The sequence below is a fragment of the Ovis canadensis genome, chromosome 1, assembly GCF_042477335.2.
Source record: "Ovis canadensis isolate MfBH-ARS-UI-01 breed Bighorn chromosome 1, ARS-UI_OviCan_v2, whole genome shotgun sequence".
Taxonomy (NCBI): domain Eukaryota; kingdom Metazoa; phylum Chordata; class Mammalia; order Artiodactyla; family Bovidae; genus Ovis; species Ovis canadensis.
The window spans coordinates 280,159,143-280,177,736 of record NC_091245.1 but is presented as its reverse complement, the minus strand read 5'-3'; the positions used below and the strand labels follow the sequence as shown (position 1 = coordinate 280,177,736).

Here is an 18,594-nt window from a genome sequence, read left to right as displayed (position 1 = left end):
GACCTGCCTCTTGAGAAATCTGTATGCAGGTCAGGAAGCAACAGTTAGAACTGGCCATGGAGCAACAGACTGGTTCCAAATAGGAAAAGGAGTACATCAAGGCTGTATATTGTCACCCTGCTTATTTAACTTCTATGCAGAGTACATCCTGAGAAACGCTGGGCTGGAAGAAGCACAAGCTGGAATCAAGATTGTCGGGAGAAATACCAATAACCTCAGATATGCAGATGACACCACCCTTATGGCAGAAAGTGAAGAAGAACAAAAAAGCCTCTTGATGAAAGTGAAAGAGGAGAGTGAAAAAGTTGGCTTAAAGCTCAACATTCAGAAAACGAAGATCATGGCATCTGGTCCCATCACTTCATGGGAAATGGATGGGGAGACAGTGGAAACAGTGTCAGACTTTATTTCTTGGGCTCCAAAATCACTGCAGATGGTGATTGCAGCCATGAAATTAAAGGACACTCCCTGGAAGGAAAGGACCTAAATAGCATGTTCAAAAGCAGAGACATTACTTTGTCAACAAAGGTCCGTCTAATCAAAGCTATGTTTTTTCTGGTAGTCATGTATGGATGCGAGAGTTGGACTGTGAAGAAAGCTGAGCACCAAAGAATTGATGCTTTTGAACTGTGGTGTTGGAGAAGACTCTTGAGAGTCCCTTGGACTGCAAGGAGATCCAACCAGTCCATCCTAAAGGAGATCAGTCCTGGGTGTTGTTCAGAAGGACTGATGCTGAGGCTGAAACTCCAATATTTTGGCCACCTCATGCGAAAAGTTGACTCATTGGAAAGGACTCTGATACTGGGAGGGATTGGGGGCAGCAGGAGAAGGTGACAACAGAAGATGAGATGGCTGGATGGGATCACGGACTTGATGGACGTGAGTTTGTGTGGCCTCTTGGGAGTTGGTGATGGACAGGGAGACCTGGCGTGCTGCAGTTCATGGGGTCGCAGAGTCAGACATGACTGAGTGACTGAACTGAACTGAAGAGGTATATAGGATCTCACATTAAAGTAATTCAGAAATGCTAGGAACACATGTAGAAGCTATTGGTTGACACACTACTTTTAGAATCGAAATGAAGTTTGTGTCAAAAATGGAAGGCGTTTTAAAAGATGGTTAAAATCACCAGATTTCTACTGAAGTCTCTCTCAGGAAGAGGGATGTTTGTACTGAGCTCTTTCAAACCCCAAATTAACAAGTACATTTTACCCCTGTATCCATTGCCATCTTTCCAAAGGGGGATTTCTGCCCGATCACACAGACACCAGGAGCCCAGGGCAGAGATGCTGACCTCAATTATATAAAAGCAGCAGTGATGATCTTCATGATCAAAGCAAGTCAGGCTGATCGAACTGCCCTCTTCAAAGCAAAACATGAAAATGAAAGTGAAAGTGGAATTCGCTCAGTTGTGTCCGATTCTTCGCCACCCCATGGTCTATACGGTCCTTGGAGCTCTCCAGGCCAGAACACTGGAGTGGGCAGCCTTTCCTCTCTCCAAGGGAGCTTCCCAGCCCAGGGATCGAACCCAAGTCTCCCACGTTGCAGGCAGATTCTTCACCAGCTGAGCCACCAGGGATGCCCCCAAAGCCATATATTTATTTCTAAAGGCAGTTTTGTGTGTCTGCACAGGTACGTGAATACACATTACACATACACATATGTTTAATGTTCCTCAAGTAATCCTGATGGTGGCACAGTCAGAAACATGCCTGTTGTTTTCCCTGCTCCAGACATACAACCCTACAACCCTAGGAATCCCTGGAGGGCTGGGTCTCTTCCGTACTAGTGGATACTCGGTCCCACAGGGAGCTCATGACCAGGAAGATGGGAGACGAGAAGGCTGGGCCTCGAACCCGCCCCCTGACCTTCTGGGAGGGCAGAGGAGCTAAGCATCAAGGTGATCACCAATGGCCAGTGATGTAACCAACCTTGTTCGTGTGATGACGTTTCCATGAAAACTATTACACAGCAGCAGACCCAAGGGACACATCCGGGTGTGGGGGTGGGGAGAGGGGAGGGGTGGCAGCGCCAGGCTCGTCCCGATGCCTGCCCCAGCATCTCTGCCATCCCGCTGTTCCCAAGTTACAGCCTTCGCCATAACAGAAGTGTTTTCCTGAGTTCTGGGAGCAGTTTTAGCAAATTCTCAAATCTGACAAGAAAGGGGAGGCCTGTGAATTTCCCAACATTACAGTCAAGATGGACAGAAGCATGTGGGGCCTGGGGACCCTGTACCTGTGACCAGCATCTGTGTGTGGGTGGGGGCCCTTATACTTGTGGACACTGATATTCATTCCAAGTACCAGACCACCTGACCTGCCTCCTGAGAAACCGGTGCACAGGTTAGGAAGCAACAGTTAGAATGAGACATGGAACAACAGACTGGATCTAAAGTGGGAAAGGAGTGCGTCAAGGCTGTATATTGTCACCTGCTTATTTAACTTCTATGCAGAGTACATCATGAGAAACGCTGGGCTGGAGGAAGCACAAGATGGAATCAAGATTGCTGGGAGAAATAGCAATAACCTCAGATATGCAGATGACACTTTCTAAGGGAAGAAAGTGAAGAGGAGCTAAGAAAGTGAAGAGCCTCTTGAAGAAGGCAACAGAAGAGAGTGAAAAAGCTGGCTTGAAACTCAACATTCAAAAAACTAACATCATGGTATCCAGTCCCATCACTTCATGGCAAATAGATGGGAAACAATGGAAACAGTGACAGACTTTATTTTGGGGGGCTCCAAAATCACTGCAGATGGTGACTGGTTATGAAATTAAAAGGCGCTAGCTCCTTGGAAAAAAAAAGCTCTGACCAACCTAGACAGCATATTAAAAAGCAGAGACATTATTTTGCTAACAAAGGCCTGACAACAAAGGTCGTCAAGGCTATGTTTTTGTGTATGGATGTGAGGGTTGGACTATAAAGAAAGCTGAGCACCAAAGAACAGATGCTTTTGAACTGTGATGTTGGAGAAGACTCTTGAGTCCCTTGGACTGCAAGGAGTCCAACCAGTCCATCCTAAAGGAGATCAGTCCTGGGTCTTCATTGGAAGGACTGATGCTGAAGCTGAAACTCCAATACTTTGGTCACATGATGCGAAGAACTGACTCATTTGAAAAGACCCTGATGCTGGGAGGGGTTGGGGGCAGGAGGAGAAGGGGACGACAGAGGATGAGATGGCTGGATGGCATCACCCACTCAATGGAAGTGAGTCTGAGTGAACTCTGGGAGTTGGTGATGGACAGTGAGGCCTGGCATGTGTCCATGGGGTCGCAAAGAGTCGGATACGACTGAGTGACTGAACAGCAAAAATAGTGTCAGAACTGAATTAAATTTTAGGGCACCGCACAGTGTCCAGAGAGCTGCAGAACTGGTGGTTCAGTTCTGCTCAGTTCAGTCGCTCAATCGTGTCTGACTCTTTGCAACCCCATGAATCGCAGCATGTCAGGCCTCCCTGTCCATCACCAATTCCTGGAGTTCACTCAGACTCATGCCCATTGAGTCAGTGATGCCATCCAACCATCTCATCCTCTGTCGTCCCCTTCTCCTCCTGCCCTCAGTCTTTCCCAGCATCAGGGTCTTTCCCAATGAGTTAGCTCTTCGCATCAGGTGGCCAAAGTATTGGAGTTTCAGCTTCAACATCAGTGAGGGGAAAAAAAAAAAAACTTCGGTTGGTGTTAGAGGTGTTCTAAGTAAATGCACCTCACACTTGCCTTCTTCTTCCTATAACAGCAAAGAAAAATTTGAAAACAGAAACAAAAGTCGTGGGCACCTGTTGACACACTTTTCTCTCCTTAGGCAAGTATTACGCTTGCTCTGACCTTCAAGTAGCTTTCCTGACATGAACGCCTGCCTCTCCTGTGTGTAAAATATCCCACAATATTCAGCTCTGCAAACACACAGGAACCAGTCATGCATTTGCAAACATTCCAAATGACAGATGCTGGGAGGTGGGGACACCAAATAGCTCTCAGTCTGTGTTGTCATTCAAAAGACAGAATATATATAAAACACACAGATACATTTTTAAGAAGACATAGCTGTTAAAATGTCAAATAGCTGATTCTTATAAAGAGCTTTGTAGGAAATGCCTACGATGACAACTGCTTTTTCTCTGGTCATCAAAACACCCAACTCTACTTCTGTTTAAATGAAACAATATGGGCCATTTTTCCAGTGTTAATTTTTGTCTGCTTACATAAATTCAGGGAATTTTCTCATAAACTATAAGCAGAAGCTATAGGGTAAGCCATATGAAGTCTTAGAATCCTTTAAAAATCATTGAAAATCTTGTCTATGTCAACACAAATTGTTATTGCAAGATACAGATACATCGGCAATGTTCCACTCTAACAAAGCGCTAAATCGATTTCTGGGTTTTGTACCTAAACTGAAATCTTGCAGTTCTGAGTTCTGAGCTGCTGTACATTAGTTTAAACTGAGAGGTATATTTTTAATTGCCTCATTTAACTTCACTTATTGCTATCAGTTTGTATTTTTCCCTGATAAAACCAGGTGGTATGAATCTGTGTACTCTAATACAAATTTTTCCATCCTCATCCTCTTGGAATCAGAATACAAACTTCTGGTTCCTGTCAAGTGAATCTTTGTTACAAACAGGAGAAAGCAAATTCGCGTGAGTCTGTGATTTCGGGAAAAGCGCCAGATACTGACTGCTGAGTTATGAATATTTATCAGTTGCTGTTATTAAAAACACCCTTTTTCCTACTGGAGTTTCTGAGTAAACAATTTCAAAATGTTATTCCATCTGTCAATGTTTTCTGAAAACAGCACAAACCTTCTTTTTTATCTTCTGGAGTAATCTTCACTTTCGTGTCTGTTATATCTTTGAACGAGGCCAGAAAAAGGACCACATCTCCCTTCTCATTCTTTATGGGAACAATATCCAACAGGCACCAAAATGGAGACCCTGCAACCGTAAAAGAGAAACACATCAGCCACCGCCTCCTGCTTCCGTACGAAAATCACGACATTCATGATGCAGTTCATAAAGCCCTTACTGTTTGCTGCTAGCCCACAACTCTCCCTGCAAATCTCAAAAATGTCAGTGCTCAGATTCCATACATGTCTAGCCCATATAGATATCTCTTCATTTCCATATGAAGGGTTTTCTCTGAAAATAAAGCGGTATTTTCAAGAAAACTGTTGGTCTGTGCTGAGACCTTTCTGCTTACGATATTCAAGCGGTATTTCTTCTTTGAATGTATTGATGTTGAAGCATTCAAATTGATAAAACTTTGCCCCTTCCCACCTCCAGCACACACTGGTTCCTAAATGAAGATCTTTGTTTGGTGTGAGCTTCCTAGAGGTTTATTTAGTCAGTTTAAAAATCAATGCTTGTGCACCAGAAGAGCTAAAAGAAAAAACGATGGAAAATACCAGTTTTGGGGAGGATATTTTGTCACTGAGCTCTCCTACATTGCTGAGGGGTTGCAAATTAGTACATATATTTTAAAAAATGTTTGGCAGTATCAAGATACATTTTCATAACACAACATTATTCAGCAGTGTGAATGAGTGATAATATAGTAATTGGCAGTAGACAAACATATTGTTGGGTTAAAACAGCCCAGCATGGAGGAGTAGAATTCATTTACACTAAGTACAAAAACTAGCAAAACTAATCTATGCTGTTACAGGTCAAGTTGGTGGTTACCTTTGGGAGGCTGGGAGGGAACAGAGGTCAGGAAGTTCTGGGATGCTGGTCCCTCTTTCGTGACCTTTATGATGATTACACAGGAGTACTCAGGTTTTGAAACTCATCAGACTCTACACGCATGTACTTTTCAGTATGTATGTTTTATTTCAAGAAAATGTTCTTAAAAGTGATACTTAATACCCCAAAAAAGAACAACGTAATGCCATTTGCAGCAACGTGGAGGGACCTAGAGATGATCAGATCACACTGAGTGAGGTAAGCCAGACAAAGACAAGTATCTTTGATATCGCTTCTATGTGGGATCTGAAAATAAAAAGGTACTAGTGAACTTCTTGTTTATGGTTCCCAACGAGGGTAGGGAGCAGGAGGGATAAGTTGGGAGGCTGGGACTGACATATACACACTGCTGCTGCTGCTGCTGCTGCTGCGTCGCTTCAGTCTTGTCAGACCCTGTGTGACCCCATAGATGGCAGCCCACCAGGCTCCTCCGTCCCTGGGTTTCTCCAGGCAAGAACACTGGAGTGGACTGCCATGCCCTCCTCTGGGGGATCTTCCCCACCCAGGGATCAAACCCAGGTCCCTTACAACTCCTGCATGGGCAGGCGGGTTCTTTAGCACGAGAGCCAGCTGGAAGCCCCTTCATTAACACGGGTCGCTCTAAATACAAAGTGTGTAATGAGGCGACGTCAGCTAGGCGACTGTCTGCGTCCCACTGTGTACACGGCGAGTGAATCAGGAACAGGGTAAACGGCACATACGCCTGTTTTCTCCTTTCCTTCCTTCCCCCCACGCTCCCTTCCCCCTTTCTGCCTTCAGCGGCCGTCCTATTTAACCACACCAGCTTGCTTACAAATGTGGCTTTGGGTATCCTCATGTTAGAAAGCAAAGCATAAGTCATTTGCTCGTTCTTCCAGAAAAAGAACCAGTGCCAGAACCTGCCAATCAGGTTCAAAGCAACACCCTTGTCGCTTAGTTTGCTCGGTGATCTTCCCCTTCCCTGCTGTCTTCAGCGTCTCCACCCTGACTCCGACAAAATCTTCAACCCTGCACGCCTGAGATAACTCAGGGCAGTCCCCCAGGCTCTGCTTCCTTTCTTGCCCACAGGTACAGTGATGGTCACGTAATGCCTTTCACTCATCAGCCACCCGGACTTGGTACCAGAAATCTCCCTTAGGGCTAAGAAGCGAGGAAGAAAACCCCTCGGCCTCCAATCCAAAGACGGGAAGGGTTCTGAAAAGCAGGGTTAGAGGACAGACATCGTGTCAGTGTTAACCCCCTCTGTATATAGCAGTAGTAATTAGCATGTGGGTTGGTGAGCACTAAAGCAGATGAGGCTCTGCCAAGATTTAAGTTAATAGCACCTTTGATTTCCGCAGATAAACACAATTCATGGGGAGAAAGCAAGGCTTATACCCTACATGGGAAACTGTATTTTTGGAATTGCATAAATAATCACATAGGGTTGAAACCTGGTGGAAGGACCCACGTCTCCCTTTTTGGTACTTTCTTTTACTTCACTGGGAAACAAGGGTGCGAGAGAATCTGACTTGGTGATATTTATAACTGAAAGAAGGTATATACTTTCCACATACCCCCAAAAGATGATATTTAGCAATAAGTGTAGACTAAGGGTAAGGTTTCTAGTATGAGTTCATGGTTCAATAACTCAATACAAGGAGGCGGAAATGTAAAGAAGATTGAGCTGAGAGCTGCTCCCTTCTCTTGAGCAGCTGCGTTGCGGTGATAGAAAGCGCCTTGCATCTCCAGTGAGATAGAGCGGAAGCGAGTGGAATGGGGCGCTTTGCTCTTGTCGTTTAGTTGCTAAGTCACGTCTGGCTCTTTTGCGACCCCCTGGACTGTAGCCCTGCAGGCTCCTCTGTCCATGGGATTCTCCAGGCAAGGATACTGGAGTGGGTTGCCACTTCCTTCTCCAGGGGATCTTCCCCACCCAGAGATGGAACCCGGGTCTCCTGCGTTGGCAGACGAGGTCTTTACTGCTGAGCCACCTGGGAAGCCCGGGTACCCTCTGCATGAGCCTTATATCAAGCAGGATTTTGACTGGGTTTTTAATGATAAATAGGCGTGATCGTTAGTCTTTGACATTGGGGCTACGATAACACGACACCCTGTGTGAACAGTGTCAGTACTGGGCGGTGCAGCATTTTGAGGTGCTCCTCGTGTTTCACAGCAAACCTGGCGGGCGTCGCTGTCTATCGCCACGGTCTCAGTGCTGCAAACAGCGGTGTGATACAGGGTTGACAATACCTAGAAACCCAGCCAGGGAATGTAATACCGGGGAGGGTGTTGCCAAAGGGCGGCAGGTGTGTCAACAAGGCACTGCTACCGGAGGCTGAATGGCGGCACCGCAGGGTCTGCAGCAGAGAGTGGGGCGAGGGGTGAGTCTCTTTAGCACGTAGTTTCTGCCTCGTCCTCGCCCTAATCATCTCTCGCCCACTCTCCAAATGCCTTCTCTCTACCCTTAGATTTTCTCCCCAGGCTGCTTAAAGAATCTGTGATTAAAAACACCCAATGGCTTTTCACTGCTTGCTTGCTTAAAAAACATCAGCATAGCATCCCAGACACTTTATCAACATGGAGGATCTATTTTCATGGAATGGGAAAGGAAAACAGGAATGGGATGGTGGGGTGAGGAGGTGATCTAAGAGAAGGGTCAGATTCCGAAGGAGGAAGAAGTCCCAGGAAGACAAGCCCCACAGCAGCGTCTCCAGGGCTTCCGGGCGCCCGTGTGCCTCCAAGTCACGGAAGCAAGGATTCTTCGGTGGATTAGCAGGTAAAGCCTCCACCTTTAACCCGCAGGAAGCCTTCCTTCAACTTCCCTGCAGGAAACACCTCTTTCGAGGACCATCCGTCTATGGTGCAGCCCCGTGTGTGTTTCAGATCTGTGCTCCGTTCCCAGTGAATCTGCCTTGAGTGGACAGCTCTCCTCCAAATGCCCCAGGATCCTAAAGCACGGAACTTAAGAACACTGGGGCCCGGATTCCTTGTGCAGCAGTGGAAGGCAGAGCGGGGTTGGTGGGACAAGAACCGAGTCAGCTGGAGATCTCGCTGAGCTGGGCAGGGTCTAAGGACACCTTTTATTTCAACATTTAATGAAAAATGAAGATCTCAGGAAACAACGCATTTTAAATGTTTAAAGCCTGTTTCTTTGGGCTTCCCTGGTGGCTCAGCTGGTAAAGAATTCAACTGCAATGCAGGAGACCTGGGTTTGATCCCTGGGTTGGGAATATCCCCTGGAGGAGGGCATGCAACCCACTCCAGTATTCTTGCCTGGAGAACCCCATGGACAGAGGAGCCTGGCGGGCTACAGTCGATGGGGTTGCAAGAGTCAGACATGACTGAGCGACTAAGCCCAGCACAGCACTTGCCTCTTTAGAGAAAAGCAAACAAACAAAAAGTAGGCGGACACACGCGCGCGGTGCACAGCGGTGGAGTGTGGGGCGATAGTTTCTTCCTTTTCTTTCCTTCTCAGATCCTTATTTTCAGCTTTGCTATAATAAGCATAAAGGAATATAGAGTGGAATTCTGGCAACGCTAGAGATCTGCAGTAGGAAATGAAGAGTTCAGGGCTGGGCTACTGAGGCCGTGATCACTCTGCATGTATTATCCATGATTCACTTCTAACAGATACCCCGTTTCAGACTGTGAGGAAAGTTCTGTTTTGAGTTAGGGTAACTTAAAAAAAGAAAGAGGGAAAGAAAAGTTTAAAAAAAAAGAAGGAGAGAGGGGTAGATACAAATCAACTGATCTTGGCTGCATAGAATGTGCCAAGTTTTTCTTTCTTTTTTCTTCATCTTTCCATTTTGTTCCAAGTACTGTCTCTCCTTAAATACAAATACCTGTTTCCTCTCCCAGGAGTATGTATCAGGGTCCTCAAAAATCTCTAACAATTAAACACAAGAGGAGCCTGGGAGCTTGAGATCTGAAAAATATCTCCACGATGTGCTTTAGTCAATATTGCCAACAACCTTGCTCAACAAATCATTTAATGGAGATTTGACCAGTAGAGCTATTTACTACTTGCCTTAAGAAAACCTAACTGCTTCTGATAGACAGAGGTAAATTCTTACCTACAACTGAAAGAATTTTTCTCGTACGGGTAGCCACAAATTCATCTGGGATAGGTTTAGAGGAGGAGCCGAGATAGCTGATTACAGTCCAGTGAGAAACGGAGCTGAGGGATTCCTGACAATGTGATGTTCAGGGACAGCTCTCATTCATTAACTTCTATTGTGGGCTTCCTCCATAGTTCGGTCGCTAAAGAATCTGCCTGCAATGCAGGAGACCTGGGTTTGATTCCTGGGTAGGGAAGATCCCCCGGAGAAGGAAATGGCAACCCACTCCAGGATTCTTGCCTGGAGAACCCCACGGACGGGGGATCCTGGTAGACTACACTCCGCAGCATTGCAAAAGCCGGACACGACTTGGTGAATAAACCACCACCACGTGCCGGACACTGAGCCGCAAGCTCTCTATGCATTCTGGGTAAACTTCTCATCCGTCACCCTGACCGACATTTTCACAGACTGATCCATAGTTTACAACCGGGGAAACTGCCACGTGTGGCATTTTCTTCAGGGTCCCACAGTTAAGTAGTGTCAAACAGCAGGCTTTAAACCCAGGCCTGAGTTTGATTTCTGATGTGGGTTTACTCTAGTCTTCTGGGAGTGATCGCAATCTGTGAACAACGCTTTAAAAGTTGAGTTTAATCTTTCTTTCTACCTGTGCTCTAGAACACAAGGATACGTATTCTCTTTAAAATGTCGCATTAGAAGAGACAAAGTGAAATAAAACCTGTGGATAATCAACAAATTTCGCTCTCCACCCAGAAATAACAGGAGAAACTCTATTTGCAGTAAAATTCAGCTACTTTAGTTATAGAATAGGATACATCCATCACTTAGGCACATACGGCCCTAATTTTTACATTTTCTTCAGTAACCAAATAGACAATGAGATCTGAAAACCACCTCTGGTACTGTTTTCAGTCCCCTCATTGAGACAATGAGGATGCAGTTATGAAACCTTTGTTATTCCAGTCTTTAGGCACAGTCACCTAAGTTGTTAACGTACACGGCATCATGTCCTGACCTCATTCACAAAACCTTTGCTTGACCCCTCTCCCCAGGGTGTTTCTGCCTCTTCCCTAGAAATGGTGATCTTCGTGCCTCTCTAGTTGCAGGCAGGACACGTACAACGTACCCTGCGCTCTTCTCTTCTCTGCAGACGACAAACAGAACTGAGCCCAACCAACCCTGGGCCTGGGCTTTTCTCCAGGGGGGCCCTTGGGGAAAGAAAGCCACCCACGCCTGACCACTGTCAGCGAGCAGGCAGACGTCTCATCCAACGGGCTTGGCCCCACGATTGCTCCCCAGAAGCCACTTCTTTCTGAGAACACGGTTCTGAGACAAACTCACTCCCTTGATACCTGACTTTAAGGAAAGCAATTTAAGATTTCTTTAGACTTGCAGTTGTTCGGTATAAAAGAACTTGGATTAAATGAGAATCGGAGGATCAAGCTAGCCCTCTCTAATGGCACAAGGCTTTAGCGGGATGAATCTATGGTCTTTGCAGGGTGAGGGGAACAATTGTTGGCACCAACAAGCATAATGCCAACCTACACTCAGTGTGATTAAGGGGGTCTGGGACTCTGGAGCTACTCAGTCTAGGACCCAAAAGGAAACAGTTGGAGATTGCATTGCAAGCAGTTGGACATAGAGTTATTCATTCATTCAGCATAGTTTTGCTGACTGCCTGCAATGGCCAGGAACTATTTTTGACTGTTGGGAAACACATCAGTAAGCCCACAGAACAGATTTCTGTCCTGTGTCCTGAGAGAACTTATACTCTACTTCGGAGAGAAAAACAACAAACTGCAAACAACTGTATGGTTTATTAGGGGGCTTTAAATGCTACAACAAAAAGAGAAAGCAGAACAGGGTAAAGGGATATGGAATGTAGGAAAAGGTGGAATAAGGCTCTGGCGTGAGTTTCTTAAGTGCTGCTTAATGAATCTTCGAATATTAATAAATAAACTGTGGGTCCTTGCTGGTCCTCTTTGAAGCAAATGATGGGAAGACCACAATGCAGATCTCAGGTCAAGCAAAAGCAAGAGAGAAGGAAGGAAACCTGGGTGAGAGTCTTAGATCTCAGTGCACTTCCAAGGAAAGTTCTCCAAGGCCATCCCAGAGTCACCTAGCCAAGCCAACCATCAGAGCGTCACTGCCTCTCCTCGGAACGGCCCTGTCTCAGCAGCCCTGCCTCGCTCAGTTGCTGGCTGGTAGCAGCCCTGGCAAAGTCTGGTCTGTGCCAACACAGCGATGTGCTTCAGAGGACAGCAGCTGGGGTAGCAGCCACACGCCCGTGTAACTGGAGACACGGGACGCCCTTTCTCACGGCCGCTGATGCTGGCATGGCAGACATCTCACGTGTTCAGCAGAACAGCATCCCTGCCCAGCCACCGCACCCCCATCTTCCGTGGGAGATGGAGACTCCTCCCCATGTACCGCCTTGGTAGACTGCCCCGCCCAGTGTGTGGGGCAGCCTTCACTGGAGGCATGGGCCATCCTTCCTGCTGAATGGTCATTCTTTCTCCTCCAGTAACTGCAGTCTTGAACAGTGGGACCCAAGATCAAAAATGAAGGAAGCAGATTTATTTAACAGTGAAGACCAGAAAATCTTGCCCATCATTCCTGCTCCTGAGACCTCATGGATCACCACTGCTTCTCGTTTTTCCAAAGACTGGCTGCTCATTCCTGTGTTTGGTTCCATATGTTGCAACCTGTGCTTTCAATAAATTAGTATTTTTGCCTCCAATAACCAGAATCAATTTATATTTGCATACTGGATGTATGTCTACTTCTCATGGTTAAGAGCTCTGAAGAGGTCAATATCTATAAAAGTATTTTGTGTTTTTTGTCTATTAAGTAAGGAGTTTACCTGAATATATAATGCTTTGATTCTTTAATCATTGAAAAAAAAAAAGTCAGGCGCAACTATGGCTCTGTGTGAGTTAGTTGCTCAGTCGTGTCTGACTCTTTGCAACCCCGTGGACTGTAGCCCGCCAGGCTCCTCCGTCCATGAAATTCTTCAGGCAAGAATGTTGGAGTGGCTAATCATTCCCTTCTCTGGGGGATCTTTCCGACCCAGGGATCGAACCCAGGTCTCTTGCTTTGCAGGCAAATCCTTTACTGTCTGAGCTACCAAGGAAACCAATAGTGTTAATTAACAGTTCAGTGTTAATATTTGTTAGGGGGGTTCAGGGTGGATATTTGTTGTAAAAATCTCTGTATTTTGTGTATATATGAAACATTTCATGATTTTTTTTCGTTAAGGAAACAGGAGAATTATTCAGCACTTCCTTGAACATCAAATCTAGAATTAAGCTGGAACAAAATCTTTTCAGATTGCTGGATTTAGAAAAGATCTTTAGAGATGATGCAAGGAACACTTTATTGTAAAGATGAAGATCCTGAGCTCAGGGTGGGTGAGTAAACGGTGCAAAATGGCTAATGCTATTGTTGAAAGAGGTGGAATAAGACCTCAAGTCATATGATTCTCTTTTTCGTGGGCTTTGTGCTAAAAAAAACAGGGCATTTCTCCAAACATTAAAAAAAGAAAAACATGAATAGTTCTCATATGAGAAAAGAATGTGGTTTTTATGATTTAAAAAAAGGAAACATTGTACTTATATATGTTGTTGATTAAAAAAAGGCCAGGACACATAAATTCCACATTAATGAAGTCCTTTTTAAGCAATTAGGTGCAGAGTTAGAATCTGTGTTTAAAAGCCCGGGCAAGTAAGGCAAAATGGATGGAAAATAAGTCCTACGGGAGAAAGCCAAAAGTTTGAGATGAGAATTTGGAAACAAGGAAACGGGAACTGAGAAGAGCTCGGTAAAGATTCTCGACAATTTTCCGGAGCGTAAAGGTATGACGGCGGTTTTAGGGGCCAGTTTAACCCTCTCCGAGGGCACGGCGACCACAGCCACTGGGCATCTCTTCCGCTGTGTGAACTCGACCCGGCGAGGACGGGAAACAGGGCGCCAGGTTGCCCGAGCCGCAGCTGGGCGGGCGCGGGAGCGGAGCAGCCGCCGCTCGCCCGGCGCCCGTTTCCCTCCTGCAGGGCCCGCCGCCCGCGGAGGCTCGCCGGACCCGCGCGCTCAGCCAGCTGCTCGCAGCCGCGGGCCTGCCCCGACAGACAGACAGCATCTCCACAAACACAAGTCTGCGCGCCGCGTTTCCTGCGCGCTTCCAGACGATCACAGGCGCTTCCCTCCACAACAAGAAAAGCACAAAAGAGAGGCACGTGTAGAGACTGGACTCGGCCCAGCGCAGGAAGGACGCGGGGCACAAACGGGTAGGGTGGCAGTGACGTGCATACCCGACCACGTGCGACACGGGCAGCTAGTGGGAGGCTGCCGTGTGACACGCGGGCTCAGCCGGGGCCCTGTGACGACCTGCGGGTGGGGCGGGGTTGGGGGAAGGCCCAAGAGACAGGGGGCATGGCTGATTCACGCCGCTGCACAGCGGAAACCAACACGCGCCGTAAGGCAGCGATCCTCCGACTAAAACAAACATCAAAGAAATGAAGCAGGCCCAAGCTGATTGCATTGTGCAGTACCAGCTATTTCCCAGAGCGCCTACATGTTAAGGGTTGGGGTAATGAAGATATGTTTCTATTAATGTATTTTGTGGCTTTTGCATATGTATATTATATATATATATATATATATATATATACACATAAATGTAGATGTATTGTCTCTTAAAAAATGCACTTATGAAATTTTTCAAAAAGTACATTTTGAGCCTGTATCTGTAATTAAAACAGGACAGTTTGGAATTCTCCTAAACCATAAGAGTTTCAGTTTGGTAGTCAGCCGAACAGTTATGGCACATTCATCTTCAGAGGTTGGCAAACCCAATGGGAAATATTTTGACTTTGCCATTCTCTGTCTCAGCTACTCAAGCCTGCAGCTGTAGTGCTCAAGCAGTAATAAATAGCACATAAAAAGTGCACGTGACTGCTCTCCTTTGTAAAACAGGCATCTCACCAGATATGGCCTGCAGTTGCTACTTGGCTGGCTCCCCGTGCGGAAGCCTGCAGGTTACTGCACGATAGGGGCTAGCTCTTGAGTCTTTGGAAGTCTCACCTGCCGCACTATTTAAGAAGCAAGGTTTGTTAGTGTGAGAATCAGGCAGTGTCTTTGTTCAGGCAGAACTGAGATTAGGAATGTCATAGTGGTGCATGATAAAAGATTATCCAGACAGCCCTCCTCCAGAATAGAGGGTAACTGTATCCTTTCTCTTTCAGGAATGAGAATAGACTTAATGATACCTCACCTGAAAAATAGGCTTAACTGTCAACCACCCAGAGAGATCCCTGACAAGGCTTTTCTTCCAGTTCCGTCAGTAGAAGCTACTTTGGGGATGTCTAGGTGGCATCACAGAGCAAAATCCGTTCAAATCAGAAGGCTGAAGGAGTGAAATGAGATTGTGGTCAAAGAGTCTATGAATCAGGACAAAGCAAGCTAAAACATGTGAGAAAGAAGCCAAAATGTGCAAGAAATTTCTACTCTGGCAATCTCTTTTATTCAAGAGAACAGGTAGCTTTCCAAACGATTAAAATATATTAAAACCATTAAATTATATTCTACACAATAAAACAACCTTAAGCAGAGGGGATTCTTTTTAACTTCAGAACATGTTCTATGGTTAACATTTCCCTGTTCAATAGTGTCTTTCCTTAGAATTGTTAACAAGATTTCTGTCGCTGTATGATTCCTACTATATTCCTAAAACAGAGTGTTTTCTAAAAAAATAGTGGAACATAACATTTCGAAAGATTATTTAGTAGACTTGAAATTGAAGAATTCTGGGGAAGTCAAGACTTCAAGAAAAATAGTTCTCCTTATCATAGAGGAAATCAGCCTTCTGGTTATAGCTTGTTTTATTGTCCATTAGCACAGATGTTCTAAGCCATAAGATCCTTTTTTTCCACTTGATGTCAGTTATGATATGATGTCTCTTGGATCCTTTCATCGGTACTCTGTAGATTAGTAAATATTAAAAAGCAAAGACAGAAAAGCCTCAACTCATGTAGTCTCATCTCAAATATGCACCCAATAAAGCACAAAAAACAGGCAAGGTGACTTCTGCTGCAAATACCCGTTTTAGAGACATTCCTGACATTGACTTCTCTCTTATCCCCCAAATCAAGGCATCACTCAACATTGTCATTTCCAGGAGCTAAACTTGTGAAAGTGCTTCTAAATCCAGTCACTCTCCCATCTTAATTGGGCACATCCTATACTTACGCAGGGTTCCTCAAACTTTAATCCCCTGGAGGGCTCCTAAAAACAGTCTTGGACACACCTCCAGATCTGACTCGGTAGGGCTGAGCAGGCCCGACAATGTGCATTTCTCACAGCTCCCAGTGACGCCGATGCGACTAGGCTTCACGCCACACTCTGCGCACCCACTGGTCCGAGGGATCGTCGCCACACGTGTGCACCACCCGCCTCGCATGGCAGCAGAAGTGATCTCTGAAAAATGCGACCTTCACCCCGTACCCCCTGCTCAGAACACTGGGAGCCTGGCGACCGTTAGCTAGCCGTCATGGCCTCAGCGTGACAGCAACCTAACTCCTGCCTCCTTCCCCGCTCCCATGGGGACGTGGCGCTCCAAGGGCCCTGGTGTTCTCTCCTTTTCTCCCATGAGACGCTCTCTCCCAGGACCTCTGCACACGCAACTCTGGGGTGCTTTCATTCTTTCCTCCATGGAGTAAATTCCCACATCCTTCAAAATTCAATTCAAATATCACTTCCTTGATGAAATCTTCCTTGTACACTGGATATGGTCCAATCCCGCTGATATTCCCTTCCACAACAGACTGTCATTTTCCTGCAAACTATTTAACAGGTCGTGTGATTATTTGAGCTGTCTTTCTTTCTCAAAAGGGTATAAGGTACAGAAGATCAAGAACTATATCTTTTTTATCTTGCACTCTCCCACGTGCAAAGCAGTGTGCCCAGCCTAAACTTGGGAGGCACTCAGAACTCTGTGTTAAAAGAACAGAGTTCCTCATTAGAAGATGAGCTCCAATTTTCAATAATAAAGCTGGTCGCAAGACTGATCACTAATATTCAGTAAGCATCCATGTGCCGGGCACTGTGTTCAGCATTGGACAAGCAATATTTCACTTAAGCCCATTATGGATATGCTCTCACTATTATGGCCATATTCCAGATGAGAAAACTGAGGCTCAGGAAGTTGAAGAATCATTGCTATATTTTCTACCACTTATTTGTTTTATCTGACCCTCTTAAGAGCTTTAAGATATAAGATATAAATATCTTCTCTGTTCACCTCTTACAGACAAGATAAGATGTTGAAGGTGAAACACCTTGGCCAAGGTCGTGTACAGAATGTCAGTGACTCAGCCAGGACTCAAGTGTTCACACAAGAATCTTACAATTTTTCCAGTCAAGCATGTTGGAAATGGCAAAAAGTGCTCCCTATAATAAGATGAGTTTCACTGCATTTCTGATTCAAATATGCATCTGAAAATGTTAATTCATTTGAACCTCCTGCCAAGTTACTAAAGACTGACAATTGGATTCTTTCTTAGAAAGCGCTTTCAGCTTTGAGGGGTATCTCCACACCAGGGCTTCTAGGGAGAGCAAAAACACTTCTTCCTTCCACATTCAGAGGGGCCTCATTGTCTCCGCCACCAAGTACGGTGATGCTGCCGCTGTTTGCAGGCTGCCAACTTTCTCTCCATGCTCAGTGGCCACCTCTCCAGCTGCCACCCCTTTGCCTTTACTTTATTAAAAAACAAAAAACAAAAACAGTTGGCGTGCAGTTGATTTACAGTGGTGTAACGGTCAGTTTAGAATGGCTGCGATTTATGATTTGCTTCTGCTGTACAGCAAAGGGACCCAGTTTTACGTATCTATATATCCACTCATGTTAGATTCTTTTCCATATAGGTTATTACAGGATATGGACTAGAGTTCTCTATGCTCAACAGTAGCTCCTTATTAGTCACCTACTTTATATGTGGTCATGTGAACGTGTCAATCCCAATCTCCCAGTTTATCCCTGCCTTCAGTTCAGTTCAGTTCAGTCGCTCAGTCGTGTCTGACTCTTTGTGACCCCATGAATCACAGCAGCCAAGCCTCCCTGTCCATCACCACCTCCCGGAGCTCACTCAAACTCACATCCATCGAGTCCGTGATGCCATCCAGCCATCTCATCCTCGGTCGTCCCCTTCTCCTCCTGCCCCCAATCCCTCCCAGCATCAGAGTATTTTCCAATAAGTCAACTCTTCTCATGAGGTGGCCAAAGTACTGGAGTTTCAGCTTCAGCATCAGTCCTTCCAAAGAAATCCCAGGGCTGATCTCCTTTAGAATGGACTGGTTGGACCTCCCTGGAGTCCAAGGGACCCTCAAGAGTCTTCTCCAACACCACAGTTCAAAAGCATCAATTCTTCGGCACTCAGCCTTCTTCAAAGTCCAACTCTCACATCCATACATGACCACAGGAAAAACCATAGCCTTGACTAGACGGACCTTAGTCGGCAAAGTAATGTCTCTGCTTTGAATATAATATCTAGGTCGGTCATAACTTTTCTTCCAAGGAGTAGGCATCTTTTAATTTCATGGCTGCAATCACCATCTGCAGTGATTCTGGAGCCCCAAAAAATAAAGTCTAACACTTTCTACTGTTTCCCCATCTATTTGCCATGAAGTGATGGGACCAGATGCCATGATCTTTGTTTTCTGAATGTGGAGCTTTAGGCCAACTTTTTCTCTCTCCTCTTTCACTTTCATCAAGAGGCTTTTTAGCTCCTCTTCCCTTTCTGCCATAAGGATGGTGTCATCTGCATATCTGA

The 18,594-nt window shown here is 45.7% G+C and overlaps 1 protein-coding gene across 1 annotated transcript in view; it reads right to left on the bottom strand.

Moving 5' to 3' along the window:
• KCNH8 (potassium voltage-gated channel subfamily H member 8) overlaps nucleotides 1-18,594 on the bottom strand; it is a 462,629-nt gene that overhangs the window by 256,006 nt on the left and 188,029 nt on the right. Inside the window, exon 3 of the mRNA XM_069582447.1 lies at nucleotides 4,797-4,928. Coding sequence (XP_069438548.1) covers nucleotides 4,797-4,928 — 132 coding nt within the window. The remainder of the gene's footprint in view (nucleotides 1-4,796; nucleotides 4,929-18,594) is intronic.